Genomic DNA, 21,207 nt, shown 5'->3' on the forward strand with positions numbered 1-21,207 from the left:
AGCAAGTTGTGGCATTATTTGGAGTGAGCCATAGTACCATCTCCAAACTGAAGGCCAAGTTCCATGAAACGGGGGATGTCAGAGACAGACCGCGAAGTGGGCATCCCAAGAAGAGGACACCCCAAGAAGACCGGTTCCTCACCCTTTCAGCACTTAGGAACCGTAGGCTGTCTTCTACAGATTTGCAGTCAAGGTTTGCAGGACGATATGGCACACGGCTCTCGGCCCAGACAATCCGGAACAGACTGCACGCAGCCAATCTCCGGGCTCATGGGGCTGCCAGGAGGCCTGCCATGACTACCCTTCACCGTCAGGCCCGTTTGCGCTGGTGTCGGCAACACCTGCACTGGAACCTGAACATGTGGAGGAACGTTATGTTCAGCGATGAGTCCAGATTCTGCCTACAGAAGTTGGATCGTAGGGTCAAAGTGTGGAGAAGACGGGGAGAACGCTATGCTGATTGCTGCACTGATAGAGTAACACCTTTTGGTGGAGGCAGTGTGATGGTGTGGGGCGGCATCTCCATCACTGGAAAAACGAGGCTTGTCATCATTGGAGGCAATCTCAATGCAGAGAGATATCGAGATGAGATTCTGCAACCAGTGGCAATCCCATATCTCCACAGTCTGGGACCGAACTCCATCCTCCAAGATGACAACGCTCGCCCCCACAGAGCGGGGTTTATCAGAGACTACCTCCAGAATTTGGGAGTAGAGAGAATGGAACGGCCTGCCAACAGTCCTGACCTCAACCCAATTGAACACTTATGGGATCAGCTTGGGCGTGCCGTTCGTGCTAGAGTGACCAACACAACCATGTTGGCTGACTTGTGACAAATCCTGGTTGAGGAGTGGAATGCCATCCCACAGCAGTGTGTGACCAGGCTGGTGACCAGCATGAGGAGGAGGTGCCAGGCTGTTGTGGCTGTGTATGGTTCTTCCACACGCTACTGAGGCTCCTGACTGTTTGTTAAATGAATAAATTGTAAAATTGCCAATATGTCTTGTTTCTTCCTTGTTACTGATAGACTTCAATCATCCAATCCACCAAACAACACCAAACAAGAGTCAATAGCAACAGCAGAATAAGCTGTTTGGCATTGGCAGAGAAGATTTGGCAAATTTTACATGAGCGCAACCCACATACTCAGCTGTGCTGCTCATCCCACAAATGCATGTTCCTTACAAATGAGGCACCATTTAAAAGGGAAATAAACAGGCTTTCCAACAGTATAAAATGTATTGCCAAGAAGCATTGTTACAACAGAGAAATAATCTACCAAACACAAATTTCCGAACTTTTTGTTCAATGTTTACTTAAAAATTATATGACAGTGGTGATACCTAGCTGGCTTTTTGTCCAGGACTTTCAGGGTGTATTTGTATAAACTGTACATCGGCTTGAGAATGGTTTTTCCCGCCTGGGACCAAGTGGTGATACAGTATGACAAATGTGGAAAAATCATAGAGTGCATGTATAACTTGGCAGCATCTGTTGATAATTGGTTCCTGATCAATTTAAAATTTCTGAGGTTCAGTTTGGCTGTACTAATTACCTTTTTCACTTGCTTTTCAAAGGTCAGGTGTGAATCAATAATTATCCCAAGATAATATATGGGATAATATATGGGATATAATATATGGGATAAAAGCTCAGTGATATGGGGTAAAAAGTTCCCTATGGGCATCTACAGTAGCCCCACGATGATATTTAGCCCAGCCGGGCTAATGTTTAACTTCTGAGGAAGCACAGTGTTATATAGCAAAATAACATAATAGCTATGGTAAGAAATTTACTGTATCAGTCAAAAGCAGCTTACAATTAGCTACGTTCAGAGATTATAGGTAGCTTTCTTAGCTTGAAACACATAGCAAACTTGATAGCTAGCTTGAATTTCTTTGCTACTGTAAGCTTCCTGTGGGAAAAAGATTTGAGAGGTAAAGCTTTAAATAATAATAACAATAATAATGATGATAATAATAATAATAAATGGAGCCACAAGCGGCGATTGCGGGGTCCAAGCGCAATTTGAAAAGACAGACAGATAGACAAAACCTTACAGAAGGTAGAAAGACACACAAAAACTGACATGTTGTGAAGATCTGACATGCAGTCTAACACCAGCTTTTGTGTTGGCCTGTGACTTCTGTAAAGTTAATCTTTTCATTGCAACCACATTGTTGAAGTTATTCACAATGGCCACACTTTCTATTACCTGTTCTTGATGAATAACGACTTTGGAAAGGTCAAGCCTGGATTTGAACCCACAACCTTCCACATGAAAGGCTGATGCATTACCTACTGAGCCAAAACCCTGTTGTAGGTTTAGAAAGGAGAAACTAACTAAACGGAGTAGTATGATAGCCTATGATTGACAGACTGACGGTGCTAATCACTTTATAGAACATTGTAGTGCTCTCCATTAACAAATAGTAAGTCACATGGGCCAGAAAACTGCTGCTGCACTGCTCTCTGTGGGTTGAAACGTCTGGCCACACCCCAATCAGTGATGCCAATCAGGTATTTTACCACTGACAGATGATATCAAACACCTGCTTTGAGTTTTCTGCACTGTTTTATTTAGTGTTGATTTACTTTTCATGAAACTTCAAAATGGTCACAATTCATCAGCGGCTTGAACTCACAACCTTGTGGTCCAAAGACCTGAGCGTTACCACTCTGCCAACTTCCACTTTAGTGTGTCCCATGGTGGGGAAACAAAACAAAGGGACAAGTGATAGGGCATAGGTGATAGTCCAACTCATATTGAAAGCCTCAGAAAGAATAGTATAACTATATTAGTGCCCCACATTAATCAATTTACACATGGCTTTACAGACATTATCTTGAGAGTCCATCATTTGTATTTCGTTTGATGGAGATTGATCAAACTATCTTGAACATATCACATTGTCAATTTATCAAACTATTTGTAGCTGCACATTTCCATCTATACAACTATACAATTTTGAAAGAGGATGGTCCCAAGATTCTCCACACCAAGTTTCATGTGAATTGGATGAACAGCCTAGGAGGAGTTGCAAAAAAAGTGTTTCTTAAATAATTCAAAATGGCAGACAATGCAATATGGTGGACATTGAAAGTGATATATGGTTTGGACTCGGCACATTCCAAAGAATCTAGGAACACAAGAATTTTCAGTCTATGCCACACGGTTCAGAAGTTATTGGCCAAAACGTAAAGTTGGTTGTTATAGCGCCACCATCTGGCCAATGTGCATGGGCTGCCTTGCCTGAATAGTGGTGGGCCATAGGAGCCCACCTGCCAAATATGGTTGCTGTAGGACTTACGGTTTCTGAGTTGCAGATACTTTTAGCGGAGAAAAAGAAAGAACGAAAGAAAGAAAGAAAGAAAGAAAGAAAGAAAGAATTCCAGCAAATACAAGGGTTCTAGCACTACGTACTTGGACCCCTAATAAATGACAGGATTTGAATGTAAATATTTTTTAGAAAAAACCTCCAACTGTTATCTGTCATAGCCCAATCAATTCAAAATTAATAGGCAATCAATAAGGAAAACAAAGATTATCTTCGTCTATTCATGTAACATTTATGTTGAGCTTAAAGTAAGACATTTTTATACAAAATGTTGTATTTGGTAACAAAGTTGTAGAGTGTTATGTCTAATAATGTTTCTGAATTCATGGCTCATCTTTATTTGAAAACCAACATTAACACAAAAAAACACAATTATGAGAAACACTCATTCACATAGCTGGCAATAGGTGCTATAAAGAGTCAGTCCACCAAATCGGATCAAACAGTTTTAACAAATACTTCTTATGGTTGTTTCGGCCTACTTTGGTGCCAGATGGTGGGACTATATGCACAGAAAGTAAAAAAAAAAAAATCACAGGAAAGTATTTTGCTGTGATTGCTGTGATCGTTTCCCCAGCCTTAGTCCATTGGCGCTGTAAGGCCTAATATTAGAGCCTACTGTAAGTAGATTGCATTTCTCTCTCATACGTAGTGCGGCCCATGCACTTCCTCCTAGTAGGTACTACTAACATTTACTGCCACTATAATTCTACATTTGTTTCTTGTTAAGCCACAAGCATGCAGATGAAACAGAGGCAGCATATGTCTAGAAAAATCTCACAATTAGTTGTGTAGCAATAGTGATATCTGATATTATTATCTATAAAAAAAGCATGTGATTATGTAAACTCCCATCACAAATCTATGTCTGAAGAACAAGAAACCTTGCAATCTGCTTTCCTAGAAGGCATAGTAAGAGAGGAGAAGAATACATTAAAGGTAGAAACAAGTATTCCCCTCCCAACTTACACATCTACACAGATAAGTCACGAGCACTTCGCCTTTTCTGTGAATCAGAGGGTGACTGAGGTGCCAAAGATTTATTTAACACTCATGCTGAACATTTTCATGCACTTCTCCATTATGCTTAAATATTCAAAGGACACAGGAGTTCTTGTTGCATCCATTGCCTGTGGCTTCAATTCTTGCACTCCTTACTGCTGCATTTAAGTTGTTTTCTGCATAGGAGCATCGGCTAAAATGCCTAAAATGTAAAATATAAAGTGTAAATGAAGCCATGATGCTATGAACTATGATACTACCGAAGACATTGTGATCCAGCTTACAGTGCACAACGCAACAAAACACTGCACAGACAATCACATGTGGGTAAGCCACCACCACCACCACATCAACATCAAGGGCGGACAGTGAGAAAAAGGCTTCGCACGTAACAAGACCTCACAACACAGGGGATCTGCATGAGAAGGTGGACGGACAGACAGAGAGGCAAAGATGATAAAACAACAGTGAGAGAGAGAGAGAGAGAAAGAGAGAGGAAGAGAGGCGAGGAGAGAAGGAAGGACTGAGAGCAACAGGACATTATGAGCCCCCCTCTCCCTCTCCTTATAAGTACATTGATTGCGTGATATAATCTCAAAGGAGAGTTCATTGCCTCTGGGTTGTAGATTAGTGTTGGGTTATTCTCTGTGAATGAGGTGGTTGACGCCTCAGTGGCATCTAAGGTGGACTTGCTGCACACACAACAGTTTGGCAGCTGAAGGTAAGGCCCTGTGCTTTTTTTCACAACAAAAGTGGTTAGACAAAGAACGGTAAAAAGCTAAATGGAGTAAGTAGAGGAAATGACTGAGGTGTTAATGGCCAAAGGACAGTTGGTCTTACCCATACACTCCTGTATCTCATGCTGAGCAAAGCTCAATGGCACAAATCTGTATGGTGAGGCTTATGTACGTTCTGAAATTGACGGCCATCAGACCAAACTCTTGGAGTCACTATTTTTGATATGTTGGCCAAGTCATTGAGTATTTCAGTTGTTCATATTGTTTTAGTATATGATGTATTCAGGATACACTACCTCAAAATGTTACTTTGTTATTCAGCAATATTTGTTTGAGGAAGGGGAAATGTTTCTGATGTTGTAAATATCAGTGTCGTACACGGTGTGTTTAATTCGTAAAAAGGCCTCCTGACAGTAAATATTCAACAGGATTTATAGATACTATGTTACCAATGTGAACTCGATCATTTGCAGATTCTACTGTTCCTTTATTTTGAGATATTTCAAATTAGACACATGATTGTCTCAGATTGTCCAAATTCTACTACCTTAACGATCCGAAAGGAAATCATACTTGACACGTCATTCTTGGCCTAAACACTAACGTTCCTGTTATTTAAATCCTTCAAAGGGAAACATATTTTTTGGATCTCATATTTATCAATCTCTGTACATTTCAGTGATAGTACTGTATGAAGTCTAAGATTCTGATCTGCAGCAAATGCAGTATGAGGAATTGTGTGTTTCTTTTCGTGTTTATTATTCTGCTGGCTACAGCAGTAGCATATGTGCTACAAACTGTTCTACTGTTCTTCTAAAGTTTAAGTCTGAAAAGTTTTTAACTTGTCATGAACAAAAATCCGTCCTTGTTCTACACTCTATGAAAGTTAGTATAACTTTACCCTTTTTCATAGTTACATGAAAGTGTATATTATTAGACATGAAACCGTACTGTAAAGTAGAACCCTTCTAAAAGTTCAGCTATGCAGGGATTCAAGAAATAAGTAAATACAGATAAGTTCTGAGAAAATCTTAACAAAAATCCTCCCATTGCTCTGAAACACAAAGAGTGAAAAGATAGAGAGATGTGTGAGGTAGATTTTATATAGTATAATCTAAATCATCAACCTTCTTGGGTTGAATTATATCAGGGGCAGAAATACTGTATGTTCAACATTTCATATTATGCTGATCAAATAGCTGCTTTAAGATAAGAGTAGCTAGTAAGGGGACAATATTTTTTGAATGAAATTTCATTAATTCTCACATTGCCAGAAAAGCTGATATCAAGTGGTTTCGACACATCTCAAAGGGATTTTAGGGTGTAGGGTGTCAAACAGTGTGGAATATGAATTAATTTATGGATGGCTTTAAGACCACTTCCCGAGGTTTCAAAGAAAGTATAAATCATCACCCTCCTTCACTATGTAACTACAAAGATTATACAGTTTCGGGGAGTTTCTTTAATCTAATTTCACTATGCAAAAATCAAAGGGGAAACTCAGTGAAAGAGCATTACATCTATTTTTGTATTAGCAAAAAAAAAGACAGCATTAGAGGACTTAAGAAGGAAAAGATAATGTCCACCATCCCTCACTATACCATAAAATCGAAGGCTGAGCTGCATTATCTCCTCTCTGGAACACATTTTTCAAGATGCTGTAAATACTTTGATTATAGTTTAATTTGTGGACTCTATAAATATGCGGGTCCTGCACATACAGTCGGCCATAAAACAATGAAACTGAGTGTGACATTTTTTACGGAGCATTTCAATTACAATATACAAACACAGCGCAGGGAGGGACGGTGTCGAGGCCTGATGTCTGAGGTCATCATTTGCCATTTGTTCGTTAACGGACAAGTCAAGCCAAGTACTGTGCCAAAGTCTCTATTCCCCAGGTCCCCAAGAGCGTATTCATTCACCCTAATTTACACAGTGGCAGTTTACGAGAGACATGTACATATAAATTGAGGTGAAAAGCCACAGAATAAAGGCCAACCAATTTTACTTCTAGTAGGTAGCGATGAGAACGATTCTACAATTACTGGCATGGAGCAACATAACAACAGATGGTACAGCATGAGAAAACGGATAGGCACCAAAAGAAGAAGTTTGAGAGTTCCTTACTAAAAAGCAGGTTGGCTATAATTAGTTTGTCAATAAGAAACAGGTGCAAATGTGCACTGGAGTAGTGAGCGGGGTCGGTCTCGAGAGAGATTTCACTCAGGAACCCTCTCTTTTTTTATTTTCTCTTTCTCTGTCTCTCCCTGTCTCATTGTCTTCCTCTCTTCCTGTTGTTGCTTTTTTTGGGTTCACTAGCACAGTGTACACAACGCAAGCAGCATAGTCTTTGTTTCACACACATGCATACACATGGGTACACACACTCACACATATATAAAGCCTTGAGACTCTCGCTGGGCACAGGCTTGAATATTTTTATACCCTAGATAGGTGCACCCACCACCACCACACAAACAACGCCTGCTCTCTTTTGTATTCTCAGTTAAGCTTTATTTTGATGCTCCTGCCTCACTCTGACTGGCACATCAAAGGGTGACTGTAAACTCAGCAAACATACTGAGAAAAGTTGATCTAGTGTGGATGACACAGAAACGTAAATCATTCACCTCAAAGCTGCATTTACTATACCAAATTTATAATATCATGAATCCTTTTGTGAATCCCATTGTAACAAAGTGTTCAAGTTTTTGCAAAAGAAAATATTCCAATCTAACATGCAAATACATTCAAAACTGCTGCAGTCTTCATATCTATAAAAATAAGAACTTACAACTAAAGAGGATGCTGCATGTTCATTTTTTGAGGTAATATCTTATGAAGAAGTCACACTTTATTTTGCGGCGTATCTATGAAGTGTCAAATGCAACTGCCAATATAAAGAGTGACGTCTGATTCAAAGTGGCCTCAGGAGGTGCAGTGCTGTTGTTGAGCAGAATAAGGTGTGAGGAAAGCATAGTGTGTGTGCGGGCGTGTGTGTGTGTGTGTGTGTGTGTGGAAAAAGAGGGGGTGGGGGGCGTGAATGGATGAGTATGTGTGAGATACTGTGTGTTTGTGTGTGTGATATACAGGGGACTAGCTGTGGTTTCGACATAGCTTTCTTCCTTCTTGCACAGCTTCCCATCAAACCACCCACCAACCCACCCCAATGAAAGAGAATTCAACAGAAGCTGCCGGCACTCTTCTCAGTTTGGTTAGCAAATGCATTTTCCTGTTTGTTTATGCCTTGTGCTCCATATGCGGTGACATGGACAAACCCTCGCTCACTCCCTTGCTGACCTTCTTCTTCCTCACGATGTGTAAGAATGAAGTGAGGCGAGTAGATAAAAGAGAAGGAGAGGAAAAGAAGGGGGAAGTGGTGAGTGCATAGTGCACAGGGCGAAGTGGTCCATCAAAGAGAAAGAAGCAACATTCTCTACGTCAACTTAAAGTATTGTTTCTTTTTTTAAAATCTGAACTGAGTCCATGTTGATGGTGAAACATTCAATCAATCACCTGTCAACTCCATAGAACTGAATGCTGGATACAACAGCATATTTCATATTCTATTACTCTAAAATGTCACAGAAAACAAAGTAATCCTGTGAAAAATACAAATTTTCAATGCACATTGACACAGTATATTTATTCATTTTTACCATGCGTTTTTCATTTACTTTGAGATATCTTGCACTGAGAATGAGTTCATATCTGCGAAAAAGGGAAGAGTGGCAGAGAAGTTCCTGTATCAAATTTAGAAAGAGGTTGCATGAGTGACAGCACAGAACACCCCTGGCCAGAGTAATCTATTATATTGTGTATGCCAAAGTGAGCTCTTAAGCCATTTGAAAAGCACATGATCTGACAAAAAACAATCCGATGCAGATCAGCCAAACAGCTCCTGTTTGGAATAGGCTGCAGTGGTATGTTTGTTGCTGCATGTAACTCTATTATAGTAAATAATTGCACGTAATAGCATTTGTATTAACACATATTATAGCCCACCTTCTTCTTGGCCTACTATGCGTGTCCAATCCCACTAACCCATGCTGTCTAGACAGGTGGGCAGTGAGGTTGGGTCAGGTGGGCGGCTAGAGGAGTGGAGGAGTTTATTGGTAACAAGGTGAGAGAGCAGCATGGACCGACGTCTGTAGCTTTTCAAAGAAAAAAATATATATCAATAGCAGTAAATATGAGCTGCCTGACTAACAAGTAACTGGGTTTGTGCTAGACAGGCAGGAGACTGTGCCAGATGAACAGGTTGCCATGCAGGGCTAATATTTTCAAACACATAAGCGGGTATATTTACTGGAGAACAAGGCACTAATCAAGGTAAATAGAATAAACATTCCCATAATCTATCGATAACTGTCTGGTCAACACAATTCAACACCAATAAATTTAAGGCTGGGTATTGGCAAGGACCTCACGATACAATACGTATCATGATGCATTGCGATACGATACATATTGCGATACATTGCAATACTCTACATAATTTACTGAAAATTTAAAAATAGAGCTGAAAATACAACTTGCTGTGTACCACCTGGGTAGTCTAATATGTACATCACATTATATTGATAACTCAGCGGACAAATTGAGTCAAAACTATTTAATTCAAAGGGATTTGAGGGAAATTTAAGGACATTTTAAATCCATTTAAAACATGAAAAAAAAATGTTATGTATCGATACGAGGGGCTGGAAAATCTATACAGTATCATGGAAAAAATATTGCAATACTCAGCTGTATCGATTTTTTTGCACAGCCCTAAATAAATTGTTGTAATAGTACTGCTCTTATAGAAGGTATCAACAATTGGAAATGGAAAGTAACTAATATTTCATGTTTTTCCAGACGTGACAGCTGAAAACTCAAGCACCTGAGAGCGTCGTAAGATAAGTAAAAGAAATTCTCAGCAACAGCCTCACAGATTCCAACCCTCACTGCGCAAGACAAGGTAAGAAGTAGGCTAAAACAGATAAAAGGCTACCATCAAAAAAAGGCAGCAGCACCTGTATCACTCAGCCTCCAGACCAATAAAAATAACCACATTCTCCTCTCCTCGTCTCCTGTTGACTTCAGGTCTCTGTTGGTTGTTACCCATCTGTTTCATCCATCATGGAGTCGCTGTCGCTACCCCTTCGTAGAAGTCAAGACAGCGATCTCGAGCATGTGGAGAAGAGGCTGATGCTGCATGGACTCCGCCGCAAAAGAGAGTTCATGCCTGAGGAGAAGAAGGACGCCATCTACTGGGAGAAACGTCGCAAGAACAACGAGGCAGCCAAACGCTCACGGGAGAAGAGGAGGATGAGCGACTACGTGCTGGAGTCGCATTTTGTGGCCCTGAAAGAAGAAAACGCCAGGCTTAGTGCTGAACTACTGGCTATCAAGCTCCACTTTGGCCTGGTCCACCCTGCAGCCCACACCACCCACCAGAGTAACCACCTCCAACTCCACGCCCGCAACAGCACCCAGCCCATCGGCACCCACCCCCTGCAGAGGGACTTCTACTGGGGTGACAGAGACCCTTCTCTTCTGCCGAGCCACCGTCAGCAGCCCACAGTCCAGCCTGGTCATCCTCACCCTGCCTTCATCCCTGCATATGCCCTCCATACCATGAGAGGCTATTCATACGTAAACACGCCTGGTAGTACTGGCTCTGGCCTCCTCTCTCCCATTCTCCTTCCTCCAAACCTCCTGCCCAGCCGGTCCTCCTGGCCTGGAGCCCCCCTGCTCAGGCCCATTCCTCAGAGAGGCGCCTCAGACGAGGAGCAGGAGCAGCAGGTCCCGGGCCCCTTGTCCCGGTCCCGTGCCGCTCTGTCTCACAAGGTCGGCTCTAGAGGAGGTAGAAGCTCTTCTCCGCCAAGTCAAAATATGTCTGACTGACTGTCGATTATAGAAATTAGGTTCTAACAGGGTTCCCGCACTCACATGGACATCAAATTCAAGGACTTTTCAATGACTGTCAAGGCCTGGTTTGGTGAAATTCAAGGACTCAAAATTTTTACTTATCATCTTGTCAAGTCAAGAAACCATGGTGAAATCATTCATTTTAAAACTACTGTTAACGCAAATATCCATCATAGGGTTTTCCTCAGGATGTAAAGTGTTAGTCCCAAGGAATCTGGATATGTGCTACATTTTAATAAAAAAAAAATCAAGTGCTTTCAACACCATCTATTCATTTTCAAGGCCCATGGGAACTCTCCTCAAAAGTTGACACATTGACAGACTGACAGGTTGTCTGAGAGGCTGACTAACTGTACAGTAACCCCGACAAAATCCCCTAACTTTATAATCAAAGAATACTGCTGGTATTTTAACGTTAAAGCTACTTCATCACTTATTGCATGTACATTCTCTTTCAGAGTAGGTGTAGAGTAGGTGTTGAGTAGGTGTTCAGCTGTGGTTTATGAATAAGATAGTAGGCTATAATAAGGGGACCAAGTCGGTGATTTCCCCTCAGCACACCTACTTGTGTTGACCACATCATACTGGAGGTATGATGGACAGAACTGTGGGGGACAGAACTGTTATGTCAAATTTCAGGTTTTTGATACTTGTTTAATTGCTTCATGTTTGTTGTTGATTCACTTTTGGACCAGAGGGATATCATTTAGGCATGAGACTGGTGAGAAAAAAAAAAAATGTCAAATTCTCATCAAAGTGTGACATTTTTCACTGATATTATTCAGTTTAATTTTCACTGAATTCAAAGCCGACTACTTCAAGAAGCCTACTCAACAGCAGGGATCGAGGTGGGTCCCAAGTCTTTTTAAAATTGAGTCCACCCAGAGAGGGAATGGTATACACTAATGGTATTCATTTGTGATACTCATTTATGGGTATATTTGTTTGCTAATTTGGAACTAAAATAACCCTAACCTGCCACAGCATAGAGCATTGTACCGGGCTGGTGGCTGACCATGCTGCCTATGGTCATATAAATGCTGAACATCACAAATCCCAGAAACCACAACACTTACAGTATTTATGTTCTGCTGCTGGACTGGGACTGGTCTGGTCTCCTGCTGGTCTGTACTGTCCTGATGCTGGAGTGTGTTGTTTTGCACTGGGCCGACCGGAGGTAGGCTGAAGTTAAATCTGTTGTAAAGAGTGCGTTGGTTAATGTCAATTATACAACAGGTAGTTCCGACCAAGCGATCTGATTGGTCAACTAGACATTTAGAACGTGATCAAATCAGCCCCGCGTTCAGCCCCGACAAAGCGAAGCAAAACGTTTATTTAAATATGTGTTTAATACTACGAAATACGCTCGATGTTACAGTCACTTCCCTTGCCATCCAGAATAGCAGAGAAGTGGAGTAAAGGGGGTTTGTGGAAACTGTGCTTCCTAATTATAGTGATCCAACATTTGCCTCATTTGCATTTCAGGATGACAAGGCAAACATTTCAGGTGAAGGATAATCCACTTCTTACCTTCGAGACTGCGTTAGGATCTATATGAGCTAATTATTTTATTATGAGGCCTATCATTATTGCTGATCACTGTTGTTGTGATATGATATTGTAATATTTACCATTATATATTTAGAGGAGTAGAGTGGAGTAGAAAAGTTTATGAAAGTGCCACTCCACAATGGTACAAACAATAGCAAAAGATACAAACATGTCTTCTAATTAGTTCAGTTGTTGCAGACAACAAGCTGCAGCAGACGCATTAGTAAAGGACTTTTGTTGGATCCATTGTGCGCACTGCCTTTTTAATACGGCGGGGTTTATATACACGTCGCTGCTGATTGGGTAACACCTCTGACACACCCACCAAACGAGAGACAACGTACCTCAAAGCCCGTTGCACACCGTTTCGAGGAAACATGACATTCAACCCAGAAACCTTAGCAAAACGAACGGTGCACACCGTATTAAGATTGAACGTGCCCCAGCATGACAGCACCCCTAGCCGTGCTCATCACTAAATATTACTCCGCCATATATTATCATACAACTCTGTTCAGCCTTAATGTTATTAGACCGTCAGCTGTGCCGGTGAGTCGGTGACACGGCGCTACTAGCTTAAAAATACATGTGAAGTTCGCGGACGTAGTAGCTAAATCTGTCCATGAAAAAAATGTTTTTTTTTCAGCAGATATCTTAGTTACAACAAGATTGGGCTAGCAAGGCAGTTTTGTGTTTATATGTGTGGTATTTATTCAGTTTGGGAAATCCCACGCTCTCGAAAGCATTAGCTCAAGTTGGCTGGCTGACTCAACAGGGACTAGAAATCGTCTCTGTTGCTAGGTCGTTACTAAGGGTCGGCCTACTCGCTGGAGTAGTAAACTAGGTTCCATTACATAGCAGTCTACTGACGTGACGTGATTGTTTTCCAGTTATTAGTCAGACCCCATGTATTTCCAGGGAAACGGAGATAACACTAGCAAAACGTTTTTTTTATTTTGAGAGCGAATTGCCCCACAATATGAATACATTTTGATTATATCTTTTATTTTGATGGTAACTGTTGTATAATCGCAAGATTACACGAGAGGGTCCGTGATGCTTACCAATGACCGCATCACTGTCGACTGTCGTGCCAATAATGACGGTAAAGCACACCCTCTCGTGTAATATTGCTTAAAGGTAGCCTACGTTCGATTTTTTTAAATAAAAAAAACTACATACAGAATGGAAGCATACATACAATTATATTAGACACATAATAAAAAAAAAAAAACCCTTTGAAAAAGTCTGCCGTGAGAAGCCGCCTCGTCTCCCCTTTCCCAATCCTTCCATACATTTCTGAAGACAGTTGTGTTTTCTGGTCAATATTCAGCAACAGTGCTAGAGACATACTGTAGCTTGTTTAGCCGTTCAATATCAGCCTATAGTAGTTAGTTAGCTAGCTAGCTAGCTAGCTACACTTGGCAAATGTTAGCCAGTACAGTTAAAGTTGGGGTAGGCAACTTTCTTGGCGAAAATGTGATCACCCCTGCTCTCCAAAATCTCCAAAAAGATTTTTTTTCCTTTCTGGTTAAACATGACATGTTAATCCCTCTTCAAAGGTCACCTATCACCTAACACCACCTCTGCAGAGATAGTCACAATCACCTCCAACTCAGAGAGTTCTGGTTAATCACTTTGAGTTTAGGTCTAGTCATAGCCTGACAAACTAGCTTTCCCTCACAGTGAGGTCTAGTCAAGAGGGATTTGGTCATTTCTCCAAATTATATTCCACTCAGTTTCAGCAAAGCTTCTATTGGCTTGTTACTAATTTAAATGCAAATGGTAGAACTTGGTGTCAGGTCCACTCACCAGGGGAAAGTAACAGTTTAAGGAGAGCAACAAACATGATGCACAACCACTCAAGTCAGGCAGGGGGTGCTCCAATTAGAACAAATTCAAAATCATTACTCTGAGTTGACATCTACATCAAAGCAGCTTTCAGGACTCTATGTAGTCCATCCAAGACTAAGCACCCCAAATTCTTCAGATGTCCATACAATCCAAAACTTATTCAGATATCTGGCCCAATTCTGAATATTTTTTAGGCCACTTAAACTAAGTGCTAAATAGCAGCAATAATTTATTGTAAATAAATTAATAAATCCATACATGGGCTCTTCATTTCACCTGTAGCAAAAGAAAATATTTTATGCATCTATCAATTCAGCGTACAAAACTGAAACTCATTTTGATAAACTAAAGGGTTTTGGGTGCTCACCACCTCTGTTCATCTGTACTTCCTCTTTAAGAGGTTTCTGAAGTGCATCATTGTCCCTTGTGGGAAAGTGGTTTTTATTTGTCTCACCTTTACCATTTACCAGAATGGTACAGTATAAAATCACTTAACCATTAAAATAACACCAGGGCTTAGTTTAGGCTCATAAATTACACTGGTTATGGCTAACCCTAAGCCTAGCCAATTTATTATATGCACATGGTTAAATGGCCAGGGTCTAGTAGAGCCAACCAACACAGCAAGGTGTGCATGGTTTTTCATTTTTATTTATCTTTGTAACTCTGCATTTATTTAACTCTGTACGTGTATGATAAATATAGGCTATAATTATGATTATAAAATATAAAATCTGGAAGGGGTGAACAAATAAGCTGTGCATTATCAAAGTCAATGCAGGTTACTTCCTCGTACAGTATATTTAATGCCCACATCAACTAATGTGAGGACAAGAACTGGTTAAGTAAAAACCTAGTACCTGTACATCGGTATTTATTTATCCTGTATGTCAGTTACAGTTCCTATGAACAGTCTCCAGTGAATCATGTCTGGGAGTGTCATGTGGATAGCACATCCATCCATCCATCCAAATGATTTGATTGATTTTAAAATGAAAATTGAACTTCATACAGGACAAACCCCTGCGAGAAGAGATAATCTACAACAAGATATAGTCAAAATAAAATCAACAACAACATAAAATTTTCTCCTCACAGTCACAGATGGAACAGGTGCTTTTGCAGTCTCGGCTTCTGACAGCCATCATAAAGACTGAATGCACAGATGTTTGCTAGAAAGAAGGGCACAGAGGACAGTGAAGACAAAGTCACAGCAGTTAATGTTACATGCTTTATAAACAGTGTGCTTCATTTTATAAAACAGTACAATACAAAACAAGTCTAGAACATTTTCCAAACACAATGGTTTCTATATTTTACAGGATGAAGTCAGCAAAGGACAATGAAAATCCCATCAATTGTTTACACTTTTAAAATGCAGAAAGGAAGCTAAACAGATGTGAAAGTAGTTCATGAACATATTGAGGGTTCATAAACTAGGCCTACATATTCAGATTCAGAAATTTTGTCGCAGTATCCAGAGAAGGTGAGCACAAACACTAAATGAGGTAATAGGGGTGGCTCATTCTTTCTCCAATTCTCACCGTTTGTTTTAACCTGCATAGAGTAGTAGATGGGTGGGGCTTGCTGCGTCAGGACAATTCAGATAGTGTCATTTAAGTTGCCACTCACAGGAAAGTACACCGAATTAACTTTAACTTTCAAATACAAATGGACCCAGGTCAGCCCTCCTTTAATAAGCAGAAATGATTAATCCAAAACCTAATCCTTCCCTTCCCACTGCCTTTGGGGAAATGGAATAAATCGCCTATTAGTTTTAAATGTCAGGGAGGTCAAGTCCTACTTTACTCTGGTAATAAAATGTAATTCAGTACCATCTGTAGCCAACAGAGGGCAGGAGAGCAACACTGTTAGAACCAGTGGAAGCTAGTTCCAACAGTGCAAAAGCTGAATCTGAATCAATCGTGGGGGAGCCCAAGGCAAAACCCACAAATCAATAGATATGCTTTGAAAATGGAATAGTATGAGTTTTTTCTCACCTCCTAATTATGTCCCTTTATAGTTATGGGGGGACTGGCTTTAATCCCCCTAGTTTCTGTTGGTTGGTTGGTGGTACAGTTGTTGTATAGTATTGCAAAGTACGTCTTATGTAGTGCAAGGTCCAAAAGTGCCAAATTTTGTTGTCACACATTTTGATAATGCTGATTCATTTTACACTACCAAAACCATTTTAAACATTTTGATGTGCTAAAGACTCTTTTATTAATATCTGAAGAAACAATTTTGTCACTGTATGAGGAACTCCCAAAACATCCTATATCATGGGAAAATACTGAATAATTTCTTGATCACAAATTAAAGATTTTACAGCTGAATTATTCATATCCCTTTCTCACAATCTAATTCTAATTAAAGAACTTTTACAAAAAGTTACAAAGCTGTCCCGAGAGGCATCTATTGTTCCAAGTTATGGCAGCATTCAGCCCTTTGTGTTTAGGGCATTGAATCCTTCCCAGGACATCACAACTCTCCTCTCTGGCTCAGTTTCATTGTGACCTTTGTTCCCTGTAGTCAAGGTCTCTGTCACATTTGCATTTTTCCCTGCATGTCTCAAATACATCGGGGTCCTGATGAGAACCCATTTAACTTCTTCCCCCGTTGGTCAGCCAGCCTCCCCACTGTCACTTACAGCCCAAAACAGGCAAGTGAACTGAAACTGGACATAAACGACCTTCATAATTTGTTGGGAGAGCTCATGATATGATGGGGTGAGACAGTAAAAGTTCTGTTTATCACTGGATATCACTGATGTGAAAGAGACCTTTACAGTAGAACAGTAGAATTTGATGGGTCACTCGACGTTACTATAAACAACCACAAGGATTTCAATGTCAAGGATTACAAAATATATAATACATCTCATGTATGTCCTACCTATACAGCATGAACTCTTAAACTTTTGGGATGAAGGCATCCCAATAAATGTTCAATTTACAAAGACTAGAAGTTACTCAAAGTAAGAAGCCAACTCTGTACATATGTTAATCTTTATCATACATTTTCAGATCAAGAGGGCAAGAGTCTTGTATAGTGTTTACTGAAAAAACTAGAATGGAAAATCTACTGGCAAGTGTGCATCTTCACATGCACCTGCATGTAATGTATGTTACCACACATGTGCATTGGATCCTATCATTTTAACTTGATCTGTAAAATCCCATTATTTTTGTATGTATGTTTCAATGGTGCTCAATGAGAAGTAATATCTCCCTCACAGGCCTTTGCTTTGGGAATCATTATTTGGTGCTTTATGGTCAACCTGGCAGTGTTGTGCAGAGACTGACTGCCTACTGCTGCAGAGTGTAGTCTCTAGGTGTCTAACCAGCAAAAAGGGGTTCAAGCAGAGCCTCCGTTCATATCAAATAACCACCTAATAGTTCTCTAGAATCCTAACCGTGGGATGAGTCAAAATATGCAGTAAATAGCTGTAACTATTCAAATAAGTATTGGCAAGTCCTTGGCATTCAATGAGCACCACCCTGTTATGTACTCATGAGTTTGGAGATAGAGTGCTTGAATCACCTCAGATGGAGCAGAGAAGTTAAGTCTTTTAAAGATGAAGGGGATAGAGTTTCTCGTACAGACTCTATCTGCTGACTCCATCTTCTTAGCGTAGGAGGATGGAGTCAGCAGATAGAGTCTGCAAGAGCTGTGCAGAGGTTAGAGACTGGGGGGTGTGAGTGCTTATGTTGCTTGGTCTTGTAACAGTCTATTCAAGATTTGAGACATCTCTGACTATAATCCAGATTTTCTCTGTGCAATAATGTGAAACACGACACAGAGCAATCGAAATAGAGAAATATTTTGTACATATCAAATCCATACAGACTGCCTTTTGTTGATACAGACAGTAGATCTTTGATAACAAAACCAGGTCTCAGTAAAATGTCCCAGAAATAAATTTAATTTAGGTCCATCCCATTGTCTTTATGTCCCAGCTTGAGACTGCTTGTAAACAGTATGGGGGAAGAATACTAACAAGGAAAACAATCCCCAATAATCAAATCATTTTCATGTTGAACTTGCGTGCCCCTCCCTGTCCTCCGCTGGCTGCGGGTCCATCCACCTTTCTGAAGGAGTATTCCACTGAGAAATTGTTCTTATGCTGTCCTCTCCCTCGACTCCACACAAATAGCAGAATGAAACAGAAAAGGACAACCCCCAGGAACATGATGCAGCCCATTGCTGTGGATATGAGTATGGTCTTTAGGTCCAGAGTAAACTTCAAGAAAACCCTGGTATCATTCAGATTTGTGTCATTAAGGTCCCCAGCATAGTAGGTACGGTTGGCCATGAGGGCTGCATCTAGTGGCAGCCCACTAACTGTAAGTGTGGCAAAGTAAGTGTCATTTCCACCAGCATTGCTGGCAATGCAGATGTAGGTTCCACTATCTGTTACCTGGGCATACCGAATCTCTAGTGTGCCTTCTGGTAATACAGTGAGGCGGCCACTGCTCTTAGTGGTGATCCGGCGGCGCTGTGGAGAGATCCAGAATATCACTGGTGTTGGCTCACCTTCTGCTTTGCAAATGAATGACACTACCTGCCCCTCACGGGCTGATATCTGCTGCAATTTCCTGTTTCGGATCTTGGGCTTCTGGCAAGTAAAGTGGTCAAAGAGGGCTGAGTCAGAGAAAGCGCTAAGGGCTCTGCCCTGCACCTCGACAGGTGTCATGCACACCGGGGAGGCTCCATCGAAGTTGAGCGTCTTCCTGCGCTGGAGGATCCAGAGCAACCGGCAGTCACAGGCGAGAGGGTTCCCATCCAAACGTAGGGTCTCCAAGGTGTTGACAGACTGAAAAGCCCCCTCTTCCAGGGTCACCAGGCTGTTAGTGGAGAGGTTAAGAAGGTGGATTTGCCTTAGACCGCCCAGCGCATATGGCTGCACCATCACCAGGTTGGTGTTGACCAGATGCAGCTCCTTCAGCCGGACCAGGTCTCGAAGTGCCCAGGACTCTAGGACAGAGATAGGGTTGTAGGAGAGGTTGAGACTGGTCAGGTGGGCCAGACTGCGCAGGGCAGAGGTGGGCACAGAGGTGATGTTGGTGTGAGTGATGGACAGCCAAGACAGGTTGAGACCTTGCAGACTGTGAGGGGAGATGTGCTCCAAAAAGGGCCAGTGATCGATCTCTAGGCCCCTCAGGCCTCCCAGCTTGCGGAAGTTCTGGTCCTCTAAGGAAGAGATACTGAGGTAGCGGAGCCGCAGAGTCACCAGGCTACGGAGATAAGACAGAGACTGGCTGGAGATAGAGGTCAGGTTGCACCTCTCAATGGTCAGCTCCTTCAGCCCCACTAAACCCAGAAAGGCTTTGTTGGAGATATAAACCAGATCGTTGTCTCCTACTTCCAGGTTCCTCAGGCTTCTTAGGTCTTGGAAAGTAAAGTCCAGGAGAATAACAATTTTATTCCCACTGAGGTCCAATGAGGTCAGGTTGGAGAGGCGTGAGAAAGCCCCCATGGGGACCAGTTTCAATTGGTTACCCCTCAGTGACAGTGAGCGCAGGTTCTGGAGACTGGAAAAAGCATTAGGTTCCAGGACACTGATCGTGTTCTCGCTCAGGTCCAGCTCCTCAAGACGTGGATATGGAAGCAGGTCACCATGCTCTACCCAGCGAAGTTTATTCACACTTAGGTCCAGGACCTTGGTGTCCAAGGGGATGCCATCTGGTAGTGCAGACAGGCGTTTGCCACGACAGGCCACAGACTTGAGCTTGGTCACGCACTCACAACGCTGGGGACATCCCTGACTCTGGGTGGATGACACCATGATCATCAGTAGCAAAAATAGTCCAGGCAGGAGCCAGCCCACGTCTTGGCCCAGGCACATCGCCATGGCCCCCCTCTCTACCACCTCCTACTCCTGTCTGGGGTTGAATCACTGGGCCAGAGACCTGAGAAAAGAGAGAGAGGGAGAGAACGGGCAAAAATAAAGGAAAGGGGGAGGCATGGATAGGGGGGCAGAAAGAATGAGAGGGAGAGACAGAGAGAGACGGGGAAACAGAGTGAGACAAATTAATTCAACTCAATTCCCCTTCAACAGCAGCGATCAAACACTCTAAATGAGTGGAATTACAATTACAGACTCTAATTAACCTGGCACAGCGGTGAAATTAAAGCTAGGGCTCCAAGATAATCCTCAAAGGACTAGGTCTGTATTCAGTTGAAACGTCTTGGTTTACAATGGACAACTCTGCCTAGCAGTCAGGTTTTAAACTCTTATACCAGTACACAAAAAATCCAAAATACCTATCCCTCAAATCTTAATCTGGTAGATGTTTTGCTCGCTTTTATGTAATGTAAATGAAATGAAAATTGAACATCTATTGAGGCCAAATGTAATTAGAAGTCATGTGAGAGATCTTATAATGTATGAGAAAGGAAAACAGCCAACCACAGACTCTCAAAAGTCTTTAATGACCATTCAGTAGAATAAAATATTTGCATGTAACTGAACTGAACAAAACATCAAAACTATCCAATCATCAGACATACAGTTTAGTATATCCAGCCACCAGTATCTTTGAATACACAGGCGACAGCTGACTTTGTATAGATCCCCAGCAAGGTCACTCACCATAGCACAAGGCTACAACTCAGTGTAACACAATAACTCCATCCATCACATCATCTGCATAAGTCTCTGAGGCATGAAGCTTGCATAGCCTGACCTGCCTATGGGTTTCATATGACACACACATGCACACTTTCTCTCCGTCCCTCTCTCTTTCACCCTCTCTCTCTGTGTCGCTGGATGTTTGCATTAGAGTAGTAATCCCTTTAGAAAG

General features: G+C 41.6%; 2 protein-coding genes across 2 annotated transcripts; one reads left to right on the top strand and one right to left on the bottom strand.

Moving 5' to 3' along the window:
• Positions 1–4,779: 4,779 nt before the first annotated feature.
• LOC139643764 (nuclear factor interleukin-3-regulated protein-like) lies at positions 4,780–11,604 on the top strand. Its single transcript, XM_071519067.1, has 3 exons — positions 4,780–5,061; positions 9,941–10,043; positions 10,169–11,604. The coding sequence occupies exon 3, from the start codon at positions 10,205–10,207 to the stop codon at positions 10,970–10,972; it is 768 nt and encodes a 255-aa protein (XP_071375168.1). The 5' UTR covers positions 4,780–5,061; positions 9,941–10,043; positions 10,169–10,204; the 3' UTR covers positions 10,973–11,604.
• A 6,818-nt stretch (positions 11,605–18,422) lies between these two features.
• Positions 18,423–20,255, bottom strand: lingo3a (leucine rich repeat and Ig domain containing 3a). The gene has a single exon (XM_071518833.1). It carries the CDS (start codon positions 20,253–20,255, stop codon positions 18,423–18,425), a length of 1,833 nt encoding a protein of 610 aa, XP_071374934.1.
• Positions 20,256–21,207: the final 952 nt, after the last annotated feature.

Source organism: Centroberyx affinis, unplaced genomic scaffold, assembly GCF_046629955.1.
Source record: "Centroberyx affinis isolate AG114_WGS23_722 - 3 ecotype Tasmania unplaced genomic scaffold, CSIRO-AGI_Caff_v1 ptg000007l_1, whole genome shotgun sequence".
Classification (NCBI taxonomy): Eukaryota; Metazoa; Chordata; class Actinopteri; order Beryciformes; family Berycidae; genus Centroberyx; species Centroberyx affinis.